This window comes from Cordyceps fumosorosea, assembly GCF_001636725.1.
Source record: "Cordyceps fumosorosea ARSEF 2679 chromosome Unknown scaffold_1, whole genome shotgun sequence".
Taxonomy (NCBI): domain Eukaryota; kingdom Fungi; phylum Ascomycota; class Sordariomycetes; order Hypocreales; family Cordycipitaceae; genus Cordyceps; species Cordyceps fumosorosea.
Window position 1 is genome coordinate 2,037,573 of NW_017387301.1, and position 17,657 is coordinate 2,055,229.

At 49.6% G+C, this 17,657-nt stretch overlaps 5 protein-coding genes across 5 annotated transcripts; 4 read left to right on the forward strand and 1 right to left on the reverse strand.

Annotated features, from left to right (window-relative positions):
- Positions 1-101: 101 nt before the first annotated feature.
- Positions 102-2,836, forward strand: ISF_00655 (Glycosylphosphatidylinositol:protein transamidase complex, GAA1 component; the record flags this gene model as incomplete). Its single annotated transcript, XM_018844262.1, has 7 exons — positions 102-159; positions 214-295; positions 352-539; positions 597-782; positions 1,345-1,594; positions 1,659-1,897; positions 1,956-2,836. The coding sequence occupies 7 exons, from the start codon at positions 102-104 to the stop codon at positions 2,834-2,836; spliced, it is 1,884 nt and encodes a 627-aa protein (XP_018708712.1).
- Positions 2,837-3,545: 709 nt separating this feature from the next.
- On the reverse strand, positions 3,546-4,811 carry ISF_00656 (Proteasome component region PCI; the record flags this gene model as incomplete). The annotated part of the gene is made up of 2 exons (XM_018844263.1): positions 3,546-4,489; positions 4,550-4,811. The coding sequence occupies 2 exons, from the start codon at positions 4,809-4,811 to the stop codon at positions 3,546-3,548; spliced, it is 1,206 nt and encodes a 401-aa protein (XP_018708713.1).
- Positions 4,812-5,246: 435 nt separating this feature from the next.
- Positions 5,247-6,798, forward strand: ISF_00657 (NAD(P)-binding domain protein; the record flags this gene model as incomplete). The annotated part of the gene is made up of 9 exons (XM_018844264.1): positions 5,247-5,374; positions 5,433-5,446; positions 5,501-5,563; positions 5,617-5,711; positions 5,767-5,858; positions 5,909-6,050; positions 6,100-6,258; positions 6,305-6,640; positions 6,700-6,798. The coding sequence occupies 9 exons, from the start codon at positions 5,247-5,249 to the stop codon at positions 6,796-6,798; spliced, it is 1,128 nt and encodes a 375-aa protein (XP_018708714.1).
- A 3,317-nt stretch (positions 6,799-10,115) lies between these two features.
- On the forward strand, positions 10,116-10,958 carry ISF_00658 (Beta-lactamase-like protein; the record flags this gene model as incomplete). The annotated part of the gene is made up of 1 exon (XM_018844265.1): positions 10,116-10,958. One exon carries the CDS (start codon positions 10,116-10,118, stop codon positions 10,956-10,958), a length of 843 nt encoding a protein of 280 aa, XP_018708715.1.
- Positions 10,959-13,273: 2,315 nt separating this feature from the next.
- Positions 13,274-15,050, forward strand: ISF_00659 (putative domain YCR061W, C-terminal; the record flags this gene model as incomplete). The annotated part of the gene is made up of 5 exons (XM_018844266.1): positions 13,274-13,307; positions 13,571-14,022; positions 14,097-14,402; positions 14,449-14,829; positions 14,883-15,050. The coding sequence occupies 5 exons, from the start codon at positions 13,274-13,276 to the stop codon at positions 15,048-15,050; spliced, it is 1,341 nt and encodes a 446-aa protein (XP_018708716.1).
- Between the last annotated feature and the right edge of the window lie 2,607 nt (positions 15,051-17,657).

A 17,657-nucleotide genomic window follows, 5' to 3' on the forward strand; every position in this document is an offset into this window, starting at 1 on the left:
AAGGCTGCTGACTATCTATAGCGCATCGTATCAATACTTTCCCACTTGTTCATTTAAACATCTTACATGCGGTCCTCAATGTGGTTGCGCTGACGCCCTTGATGGAGCGTTTCGAAAACGAATATGGCACGTTGACATCGCTGGCGCTTTTTTTCGGCCGTGAGTTATCATATCTCTGGATAACGTGTCGGCTCATCATACTAACTGAAGCAGCTTTAACCACGGTTCCTGCGCTTTTATATCTTGCTATCGAAGCAACCATTTTTCGAATGGACAACGCTATTATGGGTGCAAGGTAAATCTGAATAGACTCGGTAACGGGAACAGCTTCATGAGCTAACTTATGCGTAGCATATGGGTCTTCTTACTTCTCGGCATGGAGGCTATTCGAACCTATCGATCGAATCCTCATCTTATAATTGGCACGCATCATATTCCAACTTGGACAACCCCGTTACTTCTGGCCTTTGTTGTAGCAGCGCTGGTCCCAAGCTCAAGTCTACTTGGGCATCTTTGTGGTCTCGGTGTTGGATATATAGGTACGAGAACACCTCTTTTTTGTTTAGCAGTGTTTTTTCTGACTAACAATTTGTTAGCCGGCCTTGGCTACGTTAAATACATTGCCCCCCCTGAGTGGGCGCTTCGATGGCTCGAGTCGAAGCTCAAACTTATTACGATCCTGCCCCATTATGTCAGTGTAGATCAAAAGACGTATGGTAGATTTGGTGTTTTGCCGTCTACTAACCGCGTGGGGGGAAGCCCAGCCATTGAGTTGGTTGGGAGTACGCAACGTTTAGGACCCTAGGTAGGTAGTCTTCCATCTTTAATGGTGGGCGGCGCACTCTTGGTGTGTACTTGCGTCTTTTGTTTCGGTGGAAAAAATTGGTGCATCTTACTTGGAGTTGAGGCGCTGACGGCGGTCAATGCATGGCAATATGCATTGTAAATAACCATGGGCCACACTGTACGCGCGCCATTTTGTGTGCTTAAAGAAGTTTGTTTCATTCAAATGTATTCTTTACCGAAAAACTCGAAACAGCATAGATATTTAATCGCATAGGTTATTAGTTCTCTTCATAGTTCATCGTGGTTGAGTCAACTAGGCCGTACGCTAGTAACTAGGATCTGGATGACATGAAATTCATGTTCTGAGTACCCACATTCTCCCATCTCCCACGGAAGCTACCACCTGTTCAACCTGGCAACGCAACAACGGGAAGTAACAAGGGGCGTCGACCTCATAACTGCGCGCTACGGGTCGCCGTGCATGAATTAGAAATGCCGCGATTACTCTGTATGTTGATAAATTCTTGGGCTGTCCGACGACACTAATACGGGAAACAGCCTCCGCCATGGCGCTGCGGCGCGATCCCCGTATGCTGAAGCTGCCTCCATATCTGTCCCTCGCCTGTATAGTAGTGGGCTTTGCTTGGCTCCTCGTCCTTCCGCTCGACAATTACTCCAGACGAACATACATATCTGAGAATGCCTTGCTACCTGGGCAAGTGCATACATATTTCGGCGGCAGCGAGCAGAACATCTTCAGAGCCTACAGGCGTGAAGTCGATGCGCTTGAGAACAAAAACAATCATGAGTACGATCGAAAAGCTCCCAAGATAGGCAGCAGAAAATACCGAGCTAAAAGTTTCTTGCTATAGGATCAATGACCAGATCGAAGTTTTTTTAAAAGAGGTCGGGGTCAAAGTTGGACGACAAAACTACACCTACCATTATGGAGGAAACGAGTGCTCTGGTGAGAACATCTACGGCATTCTTCAAGCGCCTCGTGGCGACGCTACGGAAGCGATCGTTCTGGTGGCGGCATGGAAGACTGTGAAAGAAGAGATAAATCGCAACGGAGTCACTCTTGCACTCACCCTCGCGCGATACTTTAAGCGTACGCACCGATTCCTTCACTTGATTTTGTTACGTACCTCAGGACTGATATTCCCCAGGCTGGTCTCTCTGGTCGAAGGATATCATTATCGTCATCCCACCCGACAGCAAAGCCGGAACTCAGGCATGGGTCGACGCCTATCATGATGCACACAATGCGAGATACGTTGCACCTCTACCACTCAAGTCTGGTGCGCTTCAAGGGGCTCTAGCTCTCGATTACGCAGTAGATCACCGATTCGAAGCTCTGCATATCATTTACGACGGAACCAATGGCCAGTTGCCAAATTTAGATCTTATCAATTCGATGGTCAATATTGCGGGTGGTCAAATGGGTGTTCACACTGCTATCCAAGGTATAGAAAATCACTCCAACAGCTACAAAGACCGGCTACACACCATCCTACGCGGTATGGTGAGGCAAAGCCTCGGGCTCGCGACAGGTCCCCATAGTAGCTTCATCCCTTACCATGTCGATGCGATCACGTTGCAACCATACGGAGAAGGCTGGCACGACGAGATGGCACTGGGGCGAATTGTCGAGGGTACCTTCCGGAGTCTGAACAACTTGTTGGAGCATCTCCATCAAAGCTTCTTCTTTTATCTCCTCATGCATAGAGATCATTTTGTCAGCATTGGAACATACCTTCCTAGTGCTATGCTTTTGGCCGCCAACTTCAGCATCATGGCTATTTTCCTGTGGGTGAAGAGTGGACAGGCGCCGCAAACCAATCCACAAGCTTCGGGTACCCCCAAGGCACCGGTGTTAAAGACAGGTATCACTCAAGCCGCATCCACCACTGTTGAGAGAGATCTTTTCTTGCCTATATCTGTCGTCACCACATGCCAGGCGCTTTCCGTTATCCCATTGTTTGTGTTCAACAACATTTCAGCTTCGGTATGCTCTCCAAGCAATGCTTTTTCAGGCCTATCAAGCTAACTTACCTCATTGCAGATCCTATCCCCAACATTTGCAGTATTCACATTGGCATCAGTCATGCTGCCATGGCTAATTTCGCACCTGCTCTCAGTCTACAAAGCGACAGTTCAGCAATTTCAACTAATTAAGTCATTCTCTCTGCTGTTTCTCGGCATGTCACTTGCTACTCTAGCAACACTGAATTTCTCTCTAGCATTCTTTGTCGGGATGCTCGCCACACCCTTCACCTTTGTGCGGACGTCGAGCAATCGTGCTGTGAGGCTGGGGCTTGCTGGCATATTGACTGCCATTGCGCCTCCAGTCTTGGTCTACTTATCATCCCAGGTCCTTAGTATATCGGTGCCTAATATACTGAAGGAGGCAAGCTTTGGTTGGAATGTCTGGGGCATGTATACATCTATAGTTGTCTGGTGCGTCTGGTGGCCTTCGTGGGTGCTCGGCATGGTCAATGTCCTTGGCTCTCCATTAGCATAGGGAACTTATGTAAAAATAGCGGCATACATTGGCAAGGACAGAATGATTAAGTAGCCTTGTCGGTTTTCTATTAGTACATGATGGTAAAACTGCGCTCTGCAAACTGCAATGCTCTGAGCAAGTATGCAAGGCTAGCGCTCAGCCAAAGTCTATCTATATAGCATGTGACTTTAAGGACGATTATCCATAGTTTCGCATTCAGGCATGCGAATTGGCCAAACTCAATCTTTCCACGTTATGCCGCCCATACATCCTTGCCGGCCTTCTCAATCCAGTTGCCCAGCTGGTTTACACTGGAGTCCCAGTCGAGCAGGCGCTGGCGCATGCTTCCAATCTGCTTCATATCGAGCACCTTTGGCTGCACCCACGTAATCTGAGCTACTCCATTCACTTGGTCGATTGTTCCCCGTAGCAAGCCCAAGCTGAGAGCCTTCATAATTAAGTGTTCAATTTCATCCGGTCGGACCTTGGTCTCCTGCGAAATTGTGGCAAATGACATGGCCCGGTCATGAGGAGGACGTCGGAAAACTGCTTCCGTCAGAGCAGCCAGATATATTTTCTGCTTCAAATGGGTCGAGTTCTCGCTCAGTAGCTTGTTAGACGCGATGTGGTCGGAAAGTGCCGCGTACGCAGCCAAGTCACCGCGGTTGTAAGCAAAAAGAAGGTCGCGTAGCCAGGAATCATCCTCGCTCTGTGCTAGGACATCCAAAATTGGGTGAAGGAGAAGCTCGCCAAAATTGTAAATGCTGTTGGACACCAAAGCGGCGACGCTCAAATAGTACGCTCGGCGATGGCGTTCATCTTCGGACATGGTTGACAGATCGATGCATGCCAGGTACAACAAAGCGGTTCTGTAGTAGTTGGCAAAATCCATCTTCCTCTGTAAAGAGGTTAGAGGCTCGTAGTACCAGGAAGTGACTTGATAGTGTGCAGAATTACTTGCCTGGTAGTAGCTGGCGTTTGCGTCGTAGAAAGCGGCGTGGACAATGACCTCCACCGAATCTAACGAGTCAAGGATCCGTTCAGCTGCATCTAAATCTTTTCTCGCCTCATCAAGTTCACTCAAGCTTAATTTAACCTGCGCCACTGCGACAGATGCAAAAACAAGAGCGTCTTTCGAGTCTTCGGTATCGACCTTCTTCACAACGGACTGGAGGAACTCGAGACGCTCGCGGTTGTCTGACCCATGTTAAGAAATTGAGGTACAGGATCGTACATTATGAAGATGAATACCTTTACATTGCGATGCAGCCTTCAGCGCCAAGTCTACCAGCTTCAGCTTGTTGATTTTGTCGGCGAACTTGAGAATAAAGATCCTATAAAAGGCGAGGCGCTGCGGGGCGCTACCATCGTCGCTGAAGAATTGGGCCAGTGCATCGGTAAGCTGGTGCCAAAGCTTCCTTTCCCAATAACTTTCGAAGTCGAGTATCAGCGGCTGTAGTTCCTCTGGGGCAGCATCGCGCTGCTCAGCGAGGAAGTCGGGAACCGTATCGGCATTCATTGCGTCGGTAGCTGCAGAGATCGCGGAAATTGGTTCGTGTATCAAGCTCAACGCTGAGCAAATGAAGGGTCACTGTTGACTCCTGGATATTGCGCCACGCCTTGCCGTTTCTCGTTGTGAAGGGGACTAAACTGGCAGGTGGCTTTGTCAATTGTCGAGGAGCTTTTGCGATCGTTGGTAGCAGGTTGGCGGCGTTATCAAGTCAGGTCCACGCGATGCTTTGCAGCCTGGAGCTAACTAGTAGTACAGCAACTGTTAAGCTCGTCATGGACTTTATCGACGATCATGTGACTATTCACGTGATCCAAGTCCGGCTCCGCTGTGTAGCTAGTTCATTACATTCATCAAGCCTAGGATTGGATCAGAGGGTAGAATAAGCATTGAGACTGGTTGCGAGATAATAGCCATTCTTGCATCAATACCACCACCGCAAGAATGGTTCCGTCGTTGATTGCGGCGCGCTCTGCGCGAACCGTCATACCCAATGCCGCTCCAAAGCGTCTCCTCTCCGACATTGCGATCACTAGAACTGGCAAGCCAATCATTCGCACTGAGGGTGGAAGGTATGAGCGCAAGATCAATTGAGCCATTTCTACAGGGCTAACCCTTATTCCTCAACAGATCCTCTCTTGGAGGTCAGCAGCTTCACCTGGATCACAACTCGCCGGAATACGACTAACGCTCCCCAGGTCATACTGCAACGGTTTTTGGCGCAACGGGTCAACTCGGTCGATACATTGTGAACAGACTCGGTATGGCAACATGGCAGTGGAAATGACACAGAAGCGTAGGCTGACTATATCAGCCCGACAAGGATGTACTGTTGTCATTCCCTTTCGCGAGGAGATGACGAAACGCCATCTCAAAGTGACGGGAGACCTCGGCCGAATTGTGTTCATCGTACGAACTTTGCAGTTCCAAAGCATTGGCTTACAGTATTGACATACCGGTATAGGAATACGATCTACGCAACACAGCTTCCATTGAAGCCAGTGTTCGCCACTCCGATGTCGTCTACAACCTTGTCGGCCGCGACTATCCTACCAAGTCAGGCATCTCTGGACGTGACTCTAGGACACTAGCACTAACTCTGTCAGGAATTTCTCCCTCGCCGATGTCCATGTCGAAGGAACCGAACGCATTGTCGACGCAGTCGCGAAGTATGATGTCGATCGTTATATCCATGTGTCTTCCCACAACGCCAACACTGCATCGCCGTCCGAGTTCTTCGCTACAAAGGTGTGCCAGTACTGAACATACAAGATAACTTCATGGTAACATTATCCAGGGACGCGGTGAGGAAGTTGCCCGAAGCATCTTCCCGGAAACTACTCTCGTTCGCCCTGCTCCGATATTTGGCTTCGAGGACAACCTACTTCTGAAACTGGCTTCTGTGCTGAACCTTTTCACGGCCAACAACATGCAGGAGAAGTTTTGGCCCGTTCACGTAAGTCAATCCCAAGTTGTGGCTAATTCAGAATCTAATTTTCCAGTCAATCGACGTCGGTGCCGCTCTGGAAAAGATGCTGTATGATGACTCTACTGCCGGTCAAACTTTCGAACTCTGCGGCCCCAAGCAGTACAGCATGGCGCAAATCGCCGAAATGGTTGACAAAGAGATTTTCAAGCAAAGAAGGCACATCAATGTTCCGAGGGCTGTTCTCAAGCCTGTTGCCGGTGTTCTCAACAAGGCCCTTTGGTGGCACACGATGTCGGCTGACGAGGTGGAGCGGGAGTTCATCGACCAAATCATTGATCCCGAGGCCAAGACGTTCAAGGATCTCGGCATTGAGCCCGGTGACATTGCCAACTTCACCTATCATTACTTGGTGAGTTCTTTGTTGGCCAGTGGCCTCCCTCTCAGCAACATATCTAACAGCAGACGCAGCAAGGATTCCGTAGCCAGAACTACTACGATCTCCCCCCAGCCACGGAGAAGGAGAAGCGTGAAGACAAGAAGTACATTCATGTCTTGGATGAGTTGTAATCTATGCCCCGTTTTCCACCTGTGTATGTATATAGAGCCGTTTTCTAGATGATTGCTGGAACTCAAGCGGCATACAGCTAGTCAAAACTGACCTTTTTCCTGTGTATGCGAACCGCTCATACCTGTCCAGCAAGTCCCCAATTTTACGCAAAAATTTATGTTCAGGTAGACAGCAACCTCATGGCAAGCTGCAATTTAGGATAAATTAGCGTGGACTTGAACCGCGAGAGACTGAACTTCGGGACCTAGTATTTACGACCGGGACTTTGTTTTAAACATGTGAACATTATTACAGTACAATGTATGGTAAATACTGTCTTCGATAACCCAATATGCATCTTCGACTGCGCCTCAGCCACGAGGCCAGAGTGACTCTCAAAATAGAAGTCGAGGCATGTAGCTTTCCCGGCTAGAGGCCCTGGCTCCTAGGAAAGGTGTTCCCGATGGCACCTTACGCCAGAGACCGAATAATATAGAAAAGAAGATACGCCTGGGCACCGAGCACATCGGATAGGCTTGCAAGCTCAACTTTGTGGTCGTTAAACTTGAACCACTAGAGAGAGATAACATGAGCAGAAGGGAAGACACATGCATGAGGAACAAACAAACCTGGTCACCTACGCGGCAGTATGAAGTATAATGCCCCGTCTCAAGCTCTCCAACGTGAACAACGACGCTGAGGAGGTCATACACACATGACCGCTGCAACTCCATGTTTTCCCGGCTGTCACGACTACGAACTCGATTTGTGTACGGGAGCATGTTCAGCTGGAGAGGAAAGTGTACGGGCACGTCGACCTTGGAGGCGGCATGATCATGGCGCCCTTGCTTGTACTCGAATCGCTAGATTTGAAGATTTCAGTCATTTGTATTGACTCGGCCTGGAAAAGAAAGGGGGGGGGGGTCTACCTTAAGTTGTATGGAGAGCACATTCGGTAGGCGTTTAACGCTTGTGTACCGTCTCGCTTGCTGTGTTGAAGCGCAGTGATGGCATCGATACTCACACTTATCTGATTTAATATATTCCTCATCAAGACAGTCAGTTAGGGTAAGAGTTGGAGCCTTATGGCCGGCTTTCTTGTTCCTCCTCTGCGCTAGGCTGTCGAGTCCGACGCTCAAGTCCAAAAACGATTGCACTGTGTTGCTGGAGCTGTTGCAATTTTGGCATGTTGTCGTCGTTTGCATCTTGCCGTAGAATGTCTGATGAATGATGCAATTGCAGCTGTGTTCACTCCCAATCTCAGGCTTCTTGCCGTCGCCATTTCGCTCGTGCAAATCTTCGGCAAGGAATTGGAAGAATTCATGGGCATCCTGTTCTTTGGTTGTCACAAGGTTTTCGAACGCTTTCTTTTCCGAAATCCAGAAACCTGACAGAATATTGGCGGCTGTATAACCATTTGTGTTCTCCAAGGCATAAAAATCTTGGAACATGTCATCCATGGCGCAGCTCAAGCAATGAGGCACGTTGCATTCGTTGCTTTGATGCCCGTCGCTTAAGTAGAAGTTCCGTAAAAGGGGGTTGTGTAAGAAGCTCTGTAGAACAACGTTTTGATAGCATGTTGCTCCTGCATTGTATATGCCTCGAAGGCCATCGGCACGGCAAGAAGCAAGAGTCGTATTCGAGGAAATGTACCGCGGGTCATCCTTGATCGAATCGGTGAATAGTTCGTCATGTTTCCTTTTGCGGCCTTCTTAGACGTTAGCTTCACTGCATTCAAAATCATCGCAGGTAATCTACCAGAAAATGAACCAGTCCCGATTTTGCGCAAGCGAAGTTCTTCGAGAGTAGGGTCCCAGACCAAATCGTCACAAATTTGGCAGTACAGTGCTCCGTTTCGAGAGTCGACATCTTAACGAGTCAGCTGGGTGAATATTCACACAATTTTCGGATAGGTGCCATACAGAATCGATGGAACTTTTTGTTGCCATGCCCCAATCTATCCTCCTCGGACACCGTAGTGGGACATTGGAGGCAGAGATAATTCGATGTCAATGTGGTGATCGGTCGGCCTTCCTTGTTTGTGGACGTCTGTGGAACAATCGGGTTCGTATCGAATATACCACGGAGTATCATCTTGTAGTGCGCTATCGAGCTATTCATCACCTCCTGTCCTTGGGAAAGGAGCGACTGGACGTGCTCTAGTCGGACAGTTAGTAATCCATTCATCCGTGGCAGAGAGCAGGGTTTCAGGTGTACCGCATCCGAACATAGGAAACCCCGGCGTAGGCGACTTCACACGAGCATTTCGTGGAGATGCCGGAGTAACTGGCCGGCTAGACATGGTGTCCAACACTGATGACCAATCGTCGTCGGGTGCAGCGTGTCACGAAGTCGGCAAGATGTTGGCGCATGCAATAAGCTTGCTCTGTCGCTGTATGTCGCTGTATGTCGCCTTCTCGAGACTTCGCTTTTTCCCGATAATTCAATTAGTAGCCAAACAGTATTCCAGTCGAATGCAAGTTGAGCTGGTTGCTTGCGCGGTCGCGAAGAGGGATAACTGCGGCAAAGTGCGCGGCTCCTGGCTGAGGCGGCCTCGTAGCAGAAGCACTTGCGACCAGAGAGGTACTAAGGTGCTTCCCCTATCGAATTGGGCGCGGAGGTTGGCTTTTAGCGCTCAATTACTGCCATGCCATACAGATTTCGAGGCTGCAATGATTTTTATGCTTTGAAGGCAGTGACAATCTACAAGCATGCTCCAGCGCTACGCCATACCAAGTTGGAACCTTATCGATTACAGGGAGTGCGGAAATGGATAACTCCGGTGCCGCCCCGTGATTCACGACCAAGGTATTTGATTCGATCAGCATCGCATTCAAAGTTCAGGCATGGGAATTTTTACTCTGACTTCAGTCATCATTCTATGAGTTTACAGCTAAAAATTTGAGGCTATATACATGCAGATCCTTAGCCATTTCTTCTTGGCGAGATCTGCGCGGAGCTGTTGCAGTTAATATGCCCGTTCTGACCGTAATCTCAAGTAGTTACCATTGAAGGCTTGCCATGCGTAGGATAGGTACAAAACTAGTTACTTCTTTTTTACTACTTCTTCTTCTTCGGTTGGCTGGTTGGCAGGCAACGCCGCTGGGCTTACCACCCAGCGAGTAGCGCAGCCGAGGTCCTTGGTTTTTTTTGTCCCCGAAGACGCTCCGCCGAGGAACCTCCACATTGACCCCTCAGGATGATGCCATCTCGTCTAAAATGCGCATTCCAGCAAAGCCGCACTCTTCCCCTCCTCCCATCAAATCAAGTATTACGTCCAATTACAGGAACACTATTGAACGGCACCTGTCAATTTCCAGCCAACGTTCGAGGAATAATGAATCTCGCTCCGCTACCCGATGTGAAGCGGCTTAGTCCGGCATGCATCCGGATTCTCGGCGGCAACCCCGGCAAGTTCACACTGCAGGGAACCAATACATATTTACTTGGCTCTGGAAAGCGTCGCATATTGATAGACTCTGGAGAAGGGAAGCCAGCATGGGCTGCATCTTTGAAGGGGGTCCTCGAAGCAGAGGATGCGACCGTTGATATTCTGTTGCTTTCACACTGGCATCATGACCACGTCGGCGGCATAGAGGACTTGCGCAAGATCTCTCCGCATGCTACCGTCTATAAATACGACCCGACAGAGGGGCAAACTGCGATTTTAAACGGCCAAATCTTTCGTGTCGAGGGCGTTACGCTGACAGCGCACCATACACCAGGACACACCACGGATCATTTAGTCTTTACCTTGGCGGAAGAGAACGCAATGTTCACAGCAGATAATGTGCTTGGTGAAGGTACAGCGGTCTTTGAAGACATGGCGACATATCTTAACAGTCTGCACCAGATGAAGATGTTGTTTCGAGGCAGAGCATATCCTGGTCATGGCGAGCTCATCGAAAAGGGCCCCGACAAAATTACCGAATACATCAAGCATCGCAAACAGAGGGAGGAACAGGTAGTCCAGGTAATGAGGAGTACAAAGTCAGATGGTAGCCAAAACTGGACTGGGATGGAGGTTGTGAAGATCATTTACCGAGAGGTGCATGAAGACTTACACCTGGCGGCGTGCGCTGGTGTCCTGCAGATACTACGAAAGTTGGAGCAGGAAGGCAGAGCAGCCAGGGCGGATGATGGTGACAGCTGGGTGCTCGCTGGCCAGGCAGCTCTGTAGCTTATTATGACTTATTATGAAGAAAAGCCCCACGAAGTCAAGTATGCGCATTTGAATGGTGGTTTTTCGTAGTGTCCATTCGACCAGGGAGCTGTACCTGTTGTGATAGCCATAGGTAGCCTCACACGAAGTTAAAGGCGTGTATCTCACCACCATGTAAATCATACCTACCTATGAATCAAGGGCACTAGTAGGGTCAAATGAAGGAGGGTGCAAACTGTATTCGGCTCCGACAAGGTGAGATATTGGCCGAGTTGGTTTTGGCGAGTGATGAACTGCAGTAAGAATTTGGCAATTGCCAGTACACCGAAAGACAGGTTCCACTGCATGTCTCATGCATGGTCACGACAAGCACAGGGCTGTACATTGTGAGCAATTATTAATTATTAATAAGGAGACCAACGAAGTCCAGTAGAGTGGGTAAATAGCAGGCCGGGAGAGGCGGAAAGGTCGAGTAAGATCTTGGTCATAAGTCACAATTATGCCAGGCCCTTCAGCCGCGCTATGGCAGACAGATTAGAGATTTTAGCCAAGAGTCCTCTACTTGTACCGTATATCCGTAGAAAGCCATAAATGGCCGCCTTATAGAGACTCGGCGTGGATGCGCCGCGATGTCGGACTTTGTAGGAGTGCGGTTGGACAACAATTGCGCGAGGTAGTTAGCTCCGCCCTAAATATTACTTTGTTCCTTTTCCTGAGATCACAACAGCGCACTTGCCCCTAGTTACTGGAGTCTCCTCATCGTTACATAGGTAGCTAGATGCTGTTTATTGGCAGCTGGATACTTTGAGGTGCTTGGCTTCCAGTTCACTTACACGTTGGGTATGGAGGCATCTCCACTGGGCTGGGTACAGGTTGTAACCTATCAACTATGTACCAGTAAGTTGCACAAGTCCGGATCGCCCGGGTCAATGTTGGGGTCACAAGCTCACATCACTTTCTCCATCGGCAGATGGGCTGCAGCAGGTAGTGGTACATGAATACATGCCCCCCGCAGACAGCGGCTATAACCCAATATGTTTAGAGTGCTGTGTCCAGGTTGCTGGTTCTTTCTGTCCAGTCCAGCATACTGTAGGTACAGTAGTAGTGTCTGTATGTTTATTAGCTAGAACCTACAAACTACTGGTTATGCAAAGTAGACAAAAGTCTGCCACAAGCCGGCTGCACTGAAATGGCCAACTGCCCATGTATAGTCATAAATACCGAGTAATTTGAATATATTTGATGATAAGACACTGGGCTGGCTTGCTCAACGCAATTCTGTTCGAGTGTTGATGTGCAGACTCAACATGGTGAGACAATCACCCTGTCTCTCTGTACCAGTACTTTAACAATTAATTCCCAAGGTGGCGCCACCAGCCAGCCTCTGCCACTTTTCTTTCTTTCCGTCATGTCACCAGCTACCTAGTTAGCCGTTTCCATCTATCCATCCATCCATCTATCCATTCAGTTTTCATTCCACTCACCACAGCCCGTGTCCCGCCGCAGCCCGCTCCGATTCGGCGCCCTCGGTTTTTAGCTTATTCTTATTAGCTCTGCTTGGGCTCAGGCTGCGTCCCGAGCAGCGCTTGTCCTGCCTGGATTTGGTGACAGCATCACGTTTCTCGCCCGCGGCCAGCCAAGGTAAGGGACGGGTCCACACATCATCCGTACATGTTACCTGTTGGGTCTTTTTCTCTTGCAACCCCGGCCTCAAGCCATGTCCGGAAGCATCGGAGCGTACATTTTCGATTAGCGAAGCCCTCGTTGTTTAGATATAAAACCGTACGCACAAGTAGTTGGTCCGACGCCAGCTCTCCTCGTGATCATTGCTCTGAAGTTCCACCGCCTGACTCACTCATAAACCCCCTTCTCTCTCTTCCCGGTCGAACAACACGCAGGCTTCACTTGTTGGAATCCCTCCGCCCTTGTAAGCCGTCGCCCGGGCTTCAATCTTGGCACCCAAACAGTGCGCAGTTCAGAGCCTACTGCTTTGTACACATCATACGTCCCATTGCTACACACCGGTCAACGGAACTAGAGTCTATACATCTCTCGTTCCTGTCAAGTACCCAGAGCTTTTGTAGCTTCACGCTTCTCTGCCTGGCTCTTTCATGTCTCCGACAACCCTTGGCGGGCCTTCCCACGCCCTTCTCTTTCTCCTTCACCTCTTGGCAGCTCCCACACCGACCCTGGCTCATACCGACGACGCAGAAGGATTGCCCGGCCACAGCGGCATGATAGACGAAGCCCCAATTCATAATGCAACTGATTACCCAAGCAGCTACTTTGCATATGCCAATCATAGCGGCACAATATACGCCCACATCGCCCTCATGGTTCTCGCTTGGGTTTTTATCTTGCCAATCGGTAAGCCTTCGCCCTCGAATCTTCCTCCAACCAAACTATACAGGCGCTAATTCGGCATATTTAAGCTGTCATGCTTTCAATTGCAAATTCCAGGCATACCCTCGCGATTCAGCTCATTTTTCTTGTTGCCAATACACTGGCTGTTGTCTTATCCGCGGTATACAACGGGAGTACACCTGACCTCTATCCCAATAATGCGCACCACAAGATTGGTTGGATCATTTCCTGGGTAATTTCTGCACATGTTTTGGTCAATGTTGTAGGCCGAATTGCGAAACCGCGGGGGAAAACCACCTCAAGCGCCAGCTACCAGGTACTTCACCCATTCCCATCCATGTCCGGACAAGAATCTGCCCCGTATACGCGACACGGATACCATGGCCAGGAGGGCCGCGAGTCTGGCGACAGCGGTCATGGAACTGCCTCGCAATCGTCTTCTTTTCGCAGCGACTCGTTTTCTACCGTATGTGCTGAAGAGGGCTGCGCTCGAGCCGATCATTCCAAGGAGTACGGTAGAGAGAATGACGAATTCGAACATCTACCGCTTTCATCCGCGGACTTACCCGACACCACACTCAAGGCCAAGCTGACAGGGGTGGCATCTCACAAAATCTGGAAATACCTGGAGCTTGGCTACAAGGTAGTAGATCGCGTTATCCTGCCCTTTGGATTTATCGCGCTGACTACCGGGATTATCACCTTTGCTCGCTTCTTTGTAAGTCTGGCGGTGCCTGCTTCCATCGTCACGCTGCTTGCCTGGCTCATTCTAATCATCTCCTCGTCTCGCAGGAAGGACACGCTGTTTTTGGAGGCCTTGCACACTGGATCAAGGGCGGAGTCTTCTTTTGGCTTGGCCTGTTCAATCTCGGCCGATGGTCAGGCAGCTTCGCTGAGCTCGGATGGGCTTGGAATCGTAGGCCGAGGACGTACGGTCGAAAGTTCCGCCCTTCTGCTGAGTTCATGGAGAGCTCTCTTATTCTTTTCTATGGCTCGACCAATATTTTCCTCGAGCATCTGGGCGGCTGGGGCGGCGCATGGACTGCCCAGGATCTTGAGCATATAGCAATCACGGTGCTCTTCATCGGAGGAGGCTTGGTAGGTGACTCTTGTCTCTGATCCTACAGGTCTAATTATTTCATAGTGCGGCATGCTGATTGAGTCAACCCGAATTCGCGACTTGCTCAATACCACTGCCACTGTCTTTCCGACTCATTCTTATTCCAGCGAAGAACCGGAACATCTTGAGCCTCCGGAGACCTACGAGTTCTCGTTGAATCCCATCCCGGCCTTGGTCATTCTTCTTTTGGGCATCATGATGAGCTCTCATCATCAGGCAACGACGACAGCGAGCATGGTTCATAAGCAATGGGGAACTCTGCTACTTTGGGCGTCGGTAGCGCGGGGCCTCACCTACGTATTATTCTATCTCCGACCACCGAAATCCATTTTCCCATCCCGCCCACCTACAGAGCTCCTCACTTCCTTCGGTCTCATCGCTGGTGGCATCCTTTTTTTGGCTAGTGTAAGTCTGCTCTTCTCGTGCTGTGTTTGTTTTCTCGCTAATCCATACAACAGAGTGCGGATACTGTGAATGGCATGATTCATTATGACTTGGATGCCATGTTTCTCTATACAGTTACCATGGGGATGGTTGGAATGCTCATGGCCTGGGAAGTTGCCGTCCTCGCAATCAAGGGCTGGGCCGTACGGAGAGAGCTGGCCCTCAGCAGCTCGGCTCTTTGACCCAGGTACTGTACTTCCTCGAGCTCCTCCGAACTTTGGTGTGGGCTGTCGTCTTCTTTTCTTCTTCCTTTCAAGCTCTGTGCCACATGTTCGGCTTGGCGATATTATACTCTCTGTGTGTTGTCTTAGCTAGTGATACCATCATGTGATAGATTCAGTATAGTAAACTTGTCTTCATTGTTTGCCTAATCGTATCCTCTGGCGTATTTCGTTACGCCCACTTGCCATTCTGCCAGCGTTTAAACTATCGTTTGCTCTCGGGTCCGTTGTACCTCCACCGCAGCATATTGGCGACGCAGGTATGTGCATTCAATCGTTGGTCGTTTTTTTCGTGAGTTTCTCGGGCGCTGTGACGAGTTTGGACTGTATACTCTCGCAATTTATTCTGCGCCCGTTCGGCCCCTTCTCCCTTCTGAGTCTGGTCGTCGTTTGCCTATCCAGCGGGTTCTCTTCCATCTGTGGATGGTGATTCACTTCATCGCTTGCTTTTCTCGTCCGCCTTCGCTTGTTTGCTAGCTTGGATGGCTTGCTTTTTGTCGTCTTCGGAGAATTGAGAGCTGCCTTGTGCCAGTGCATGCACCAGGAATGGCACAGAGTCGGCCTTGAAGTCATCCGCGTTGCGGATTTTATCTAGGTCCTCTGACAGCTCCGTTGTGAGCCGCTGTAGGTATTTGGATGAAAATTCGCCGTCCATTTCTTTTTCCAGCATCTTGTATTTGCGGTGACGCGGGTGCATATGTACACTGAATCATGTGTTGAAGAATTGACAAGCAGGGTTTTTTGGTCTACTCAAAGTTTAGGCCCTTTTGGTGTACCTTGCCGATGGCATGGTCCACTTACCATCTGAGTACCTACCCGGGAAGAACCATAGATGTAAGTGCTGCCAGCGATTGCTTGTGCATGTACACATCATCCATTCTACTTTTCTGCTTCTTTCTCCTATGTCGGTGTCTATTAGCCGGTATTATCGGCGCTATTTGCGAGTTGCACGCGTGGTTGACACACGCACAACATCCCGTACGATCGCGATTGCATGCCACACACCTCCGTATAACATACACCAACAAAAAAGATGTACACAGCGCGACGTAGGGGAAGAATGCACCCACGACCACACGAAAACATGCGAACACCCCTCCAACATACCATACCCAAACCCAGGAAAGTGTATCATGACCGGCGGACCCCCGCATCACCGCCAGGGCACGCAGAGAAGAGGAGAGGCAGGGGAGAGAGGAAAGGGTAAAAGCCGAACGTTAATCAAGGCCTATCAACTTGCCAAAAGTAGCGCTAAATATGACGCTACAGAAGCCCAACTGCGCGATGGGACATACCCACACCATCCGAGTGCTGGACACGGCCCTGACAATGGCAAGCTCGGTTAACAGCACGCGATTGCACGACAGAAGACAACTAAAAGTCAAAAGCCCAATCAAATGGCAATTGGGCATCCACACCATGGCAGTTGCTAATTGGGAGAGCAAGACCTGTACGACGGCGGTATATGCAAGAAAGGACATCTGTAGGTTAAATACACATCTAACGGAGGGGATGAACCTGTAGACCGAGGCGGAGACAGCGATAAAGGGTAGAAAGGAATGGAAATACCGATATACCCTCACCTGATCCACGCTGAATGTTGAACTCAACCCAATGCGAAGCACGCCTTGCGCGGCAAGTACACCAGCAGTGTACATGCGATGCCACTTACGCCACAGTTGATCACAAAATTCGAGGCAAGCAACGATGAAAGCCGCAACTATACTGTGCGATTTCCGCTTTTGCTACCCTGCCCGACGACAAACCTCGCCAGTGGATGTCGTGGTTGTGTGCAGCTGCTTGTACAGCACATCCAACAGAAATTACCGGGAAATAAGCCAACAAACAAGGAGAATCACAGAGGAAGAAACCTCCAATGGGAGTAGAAAACTGCACCTGTCACATGAGAAGCCAGTGATGTTGGCTGTACGAATGTGACACGGCGTGCGCCGCCCTACGTCAGCGCTCACCTGGCCTCCATGGCCAGGTCGCATAATCCACCGAAGACCCGAAGACCACAGGACGCAATACGGTAGTCATGATTATAATCGAAGGCTAATGATTTGATGGTGTCGCTTCCACAGCCGGGAGACATAAACCCGACATCGTATGGATTAGGCCATCAGCAGCCAAGTCCATGTTTGCAAACATGGATCAGCTGCTACTTCTGTCTAACCTCCAGATATTGGATCGCGATGCGAGTAAACATAAAAAATCGAAAGTTATGTACCGTAAAGATATTTAAGGACCTCGGTTGCCTGGAGCTCGTCGCCAGTTTATGCAGACGGACAATCAACCCATGTCCACCATCCTCAGCTCCTCCAACGACGTCTCATTAAACATGAATCCAGAATCTTTCTTGTGACTCTTCTCACTGCAGGTATCGCAGCTCAGGATCCGCTTGATGGATGGCCACAGTGTGCAAAACCATGCTTCAGTGGACAGTCATCCGTATCTGGTTGTCCATCTGAAAGCGACGTCAAATGCCTGCGTGGGTAAGTTATACTCCCAATGATTTATTATGGTAAAGATAAGAGGTGTAGGTACTATTGGTATACTAACCCTGAG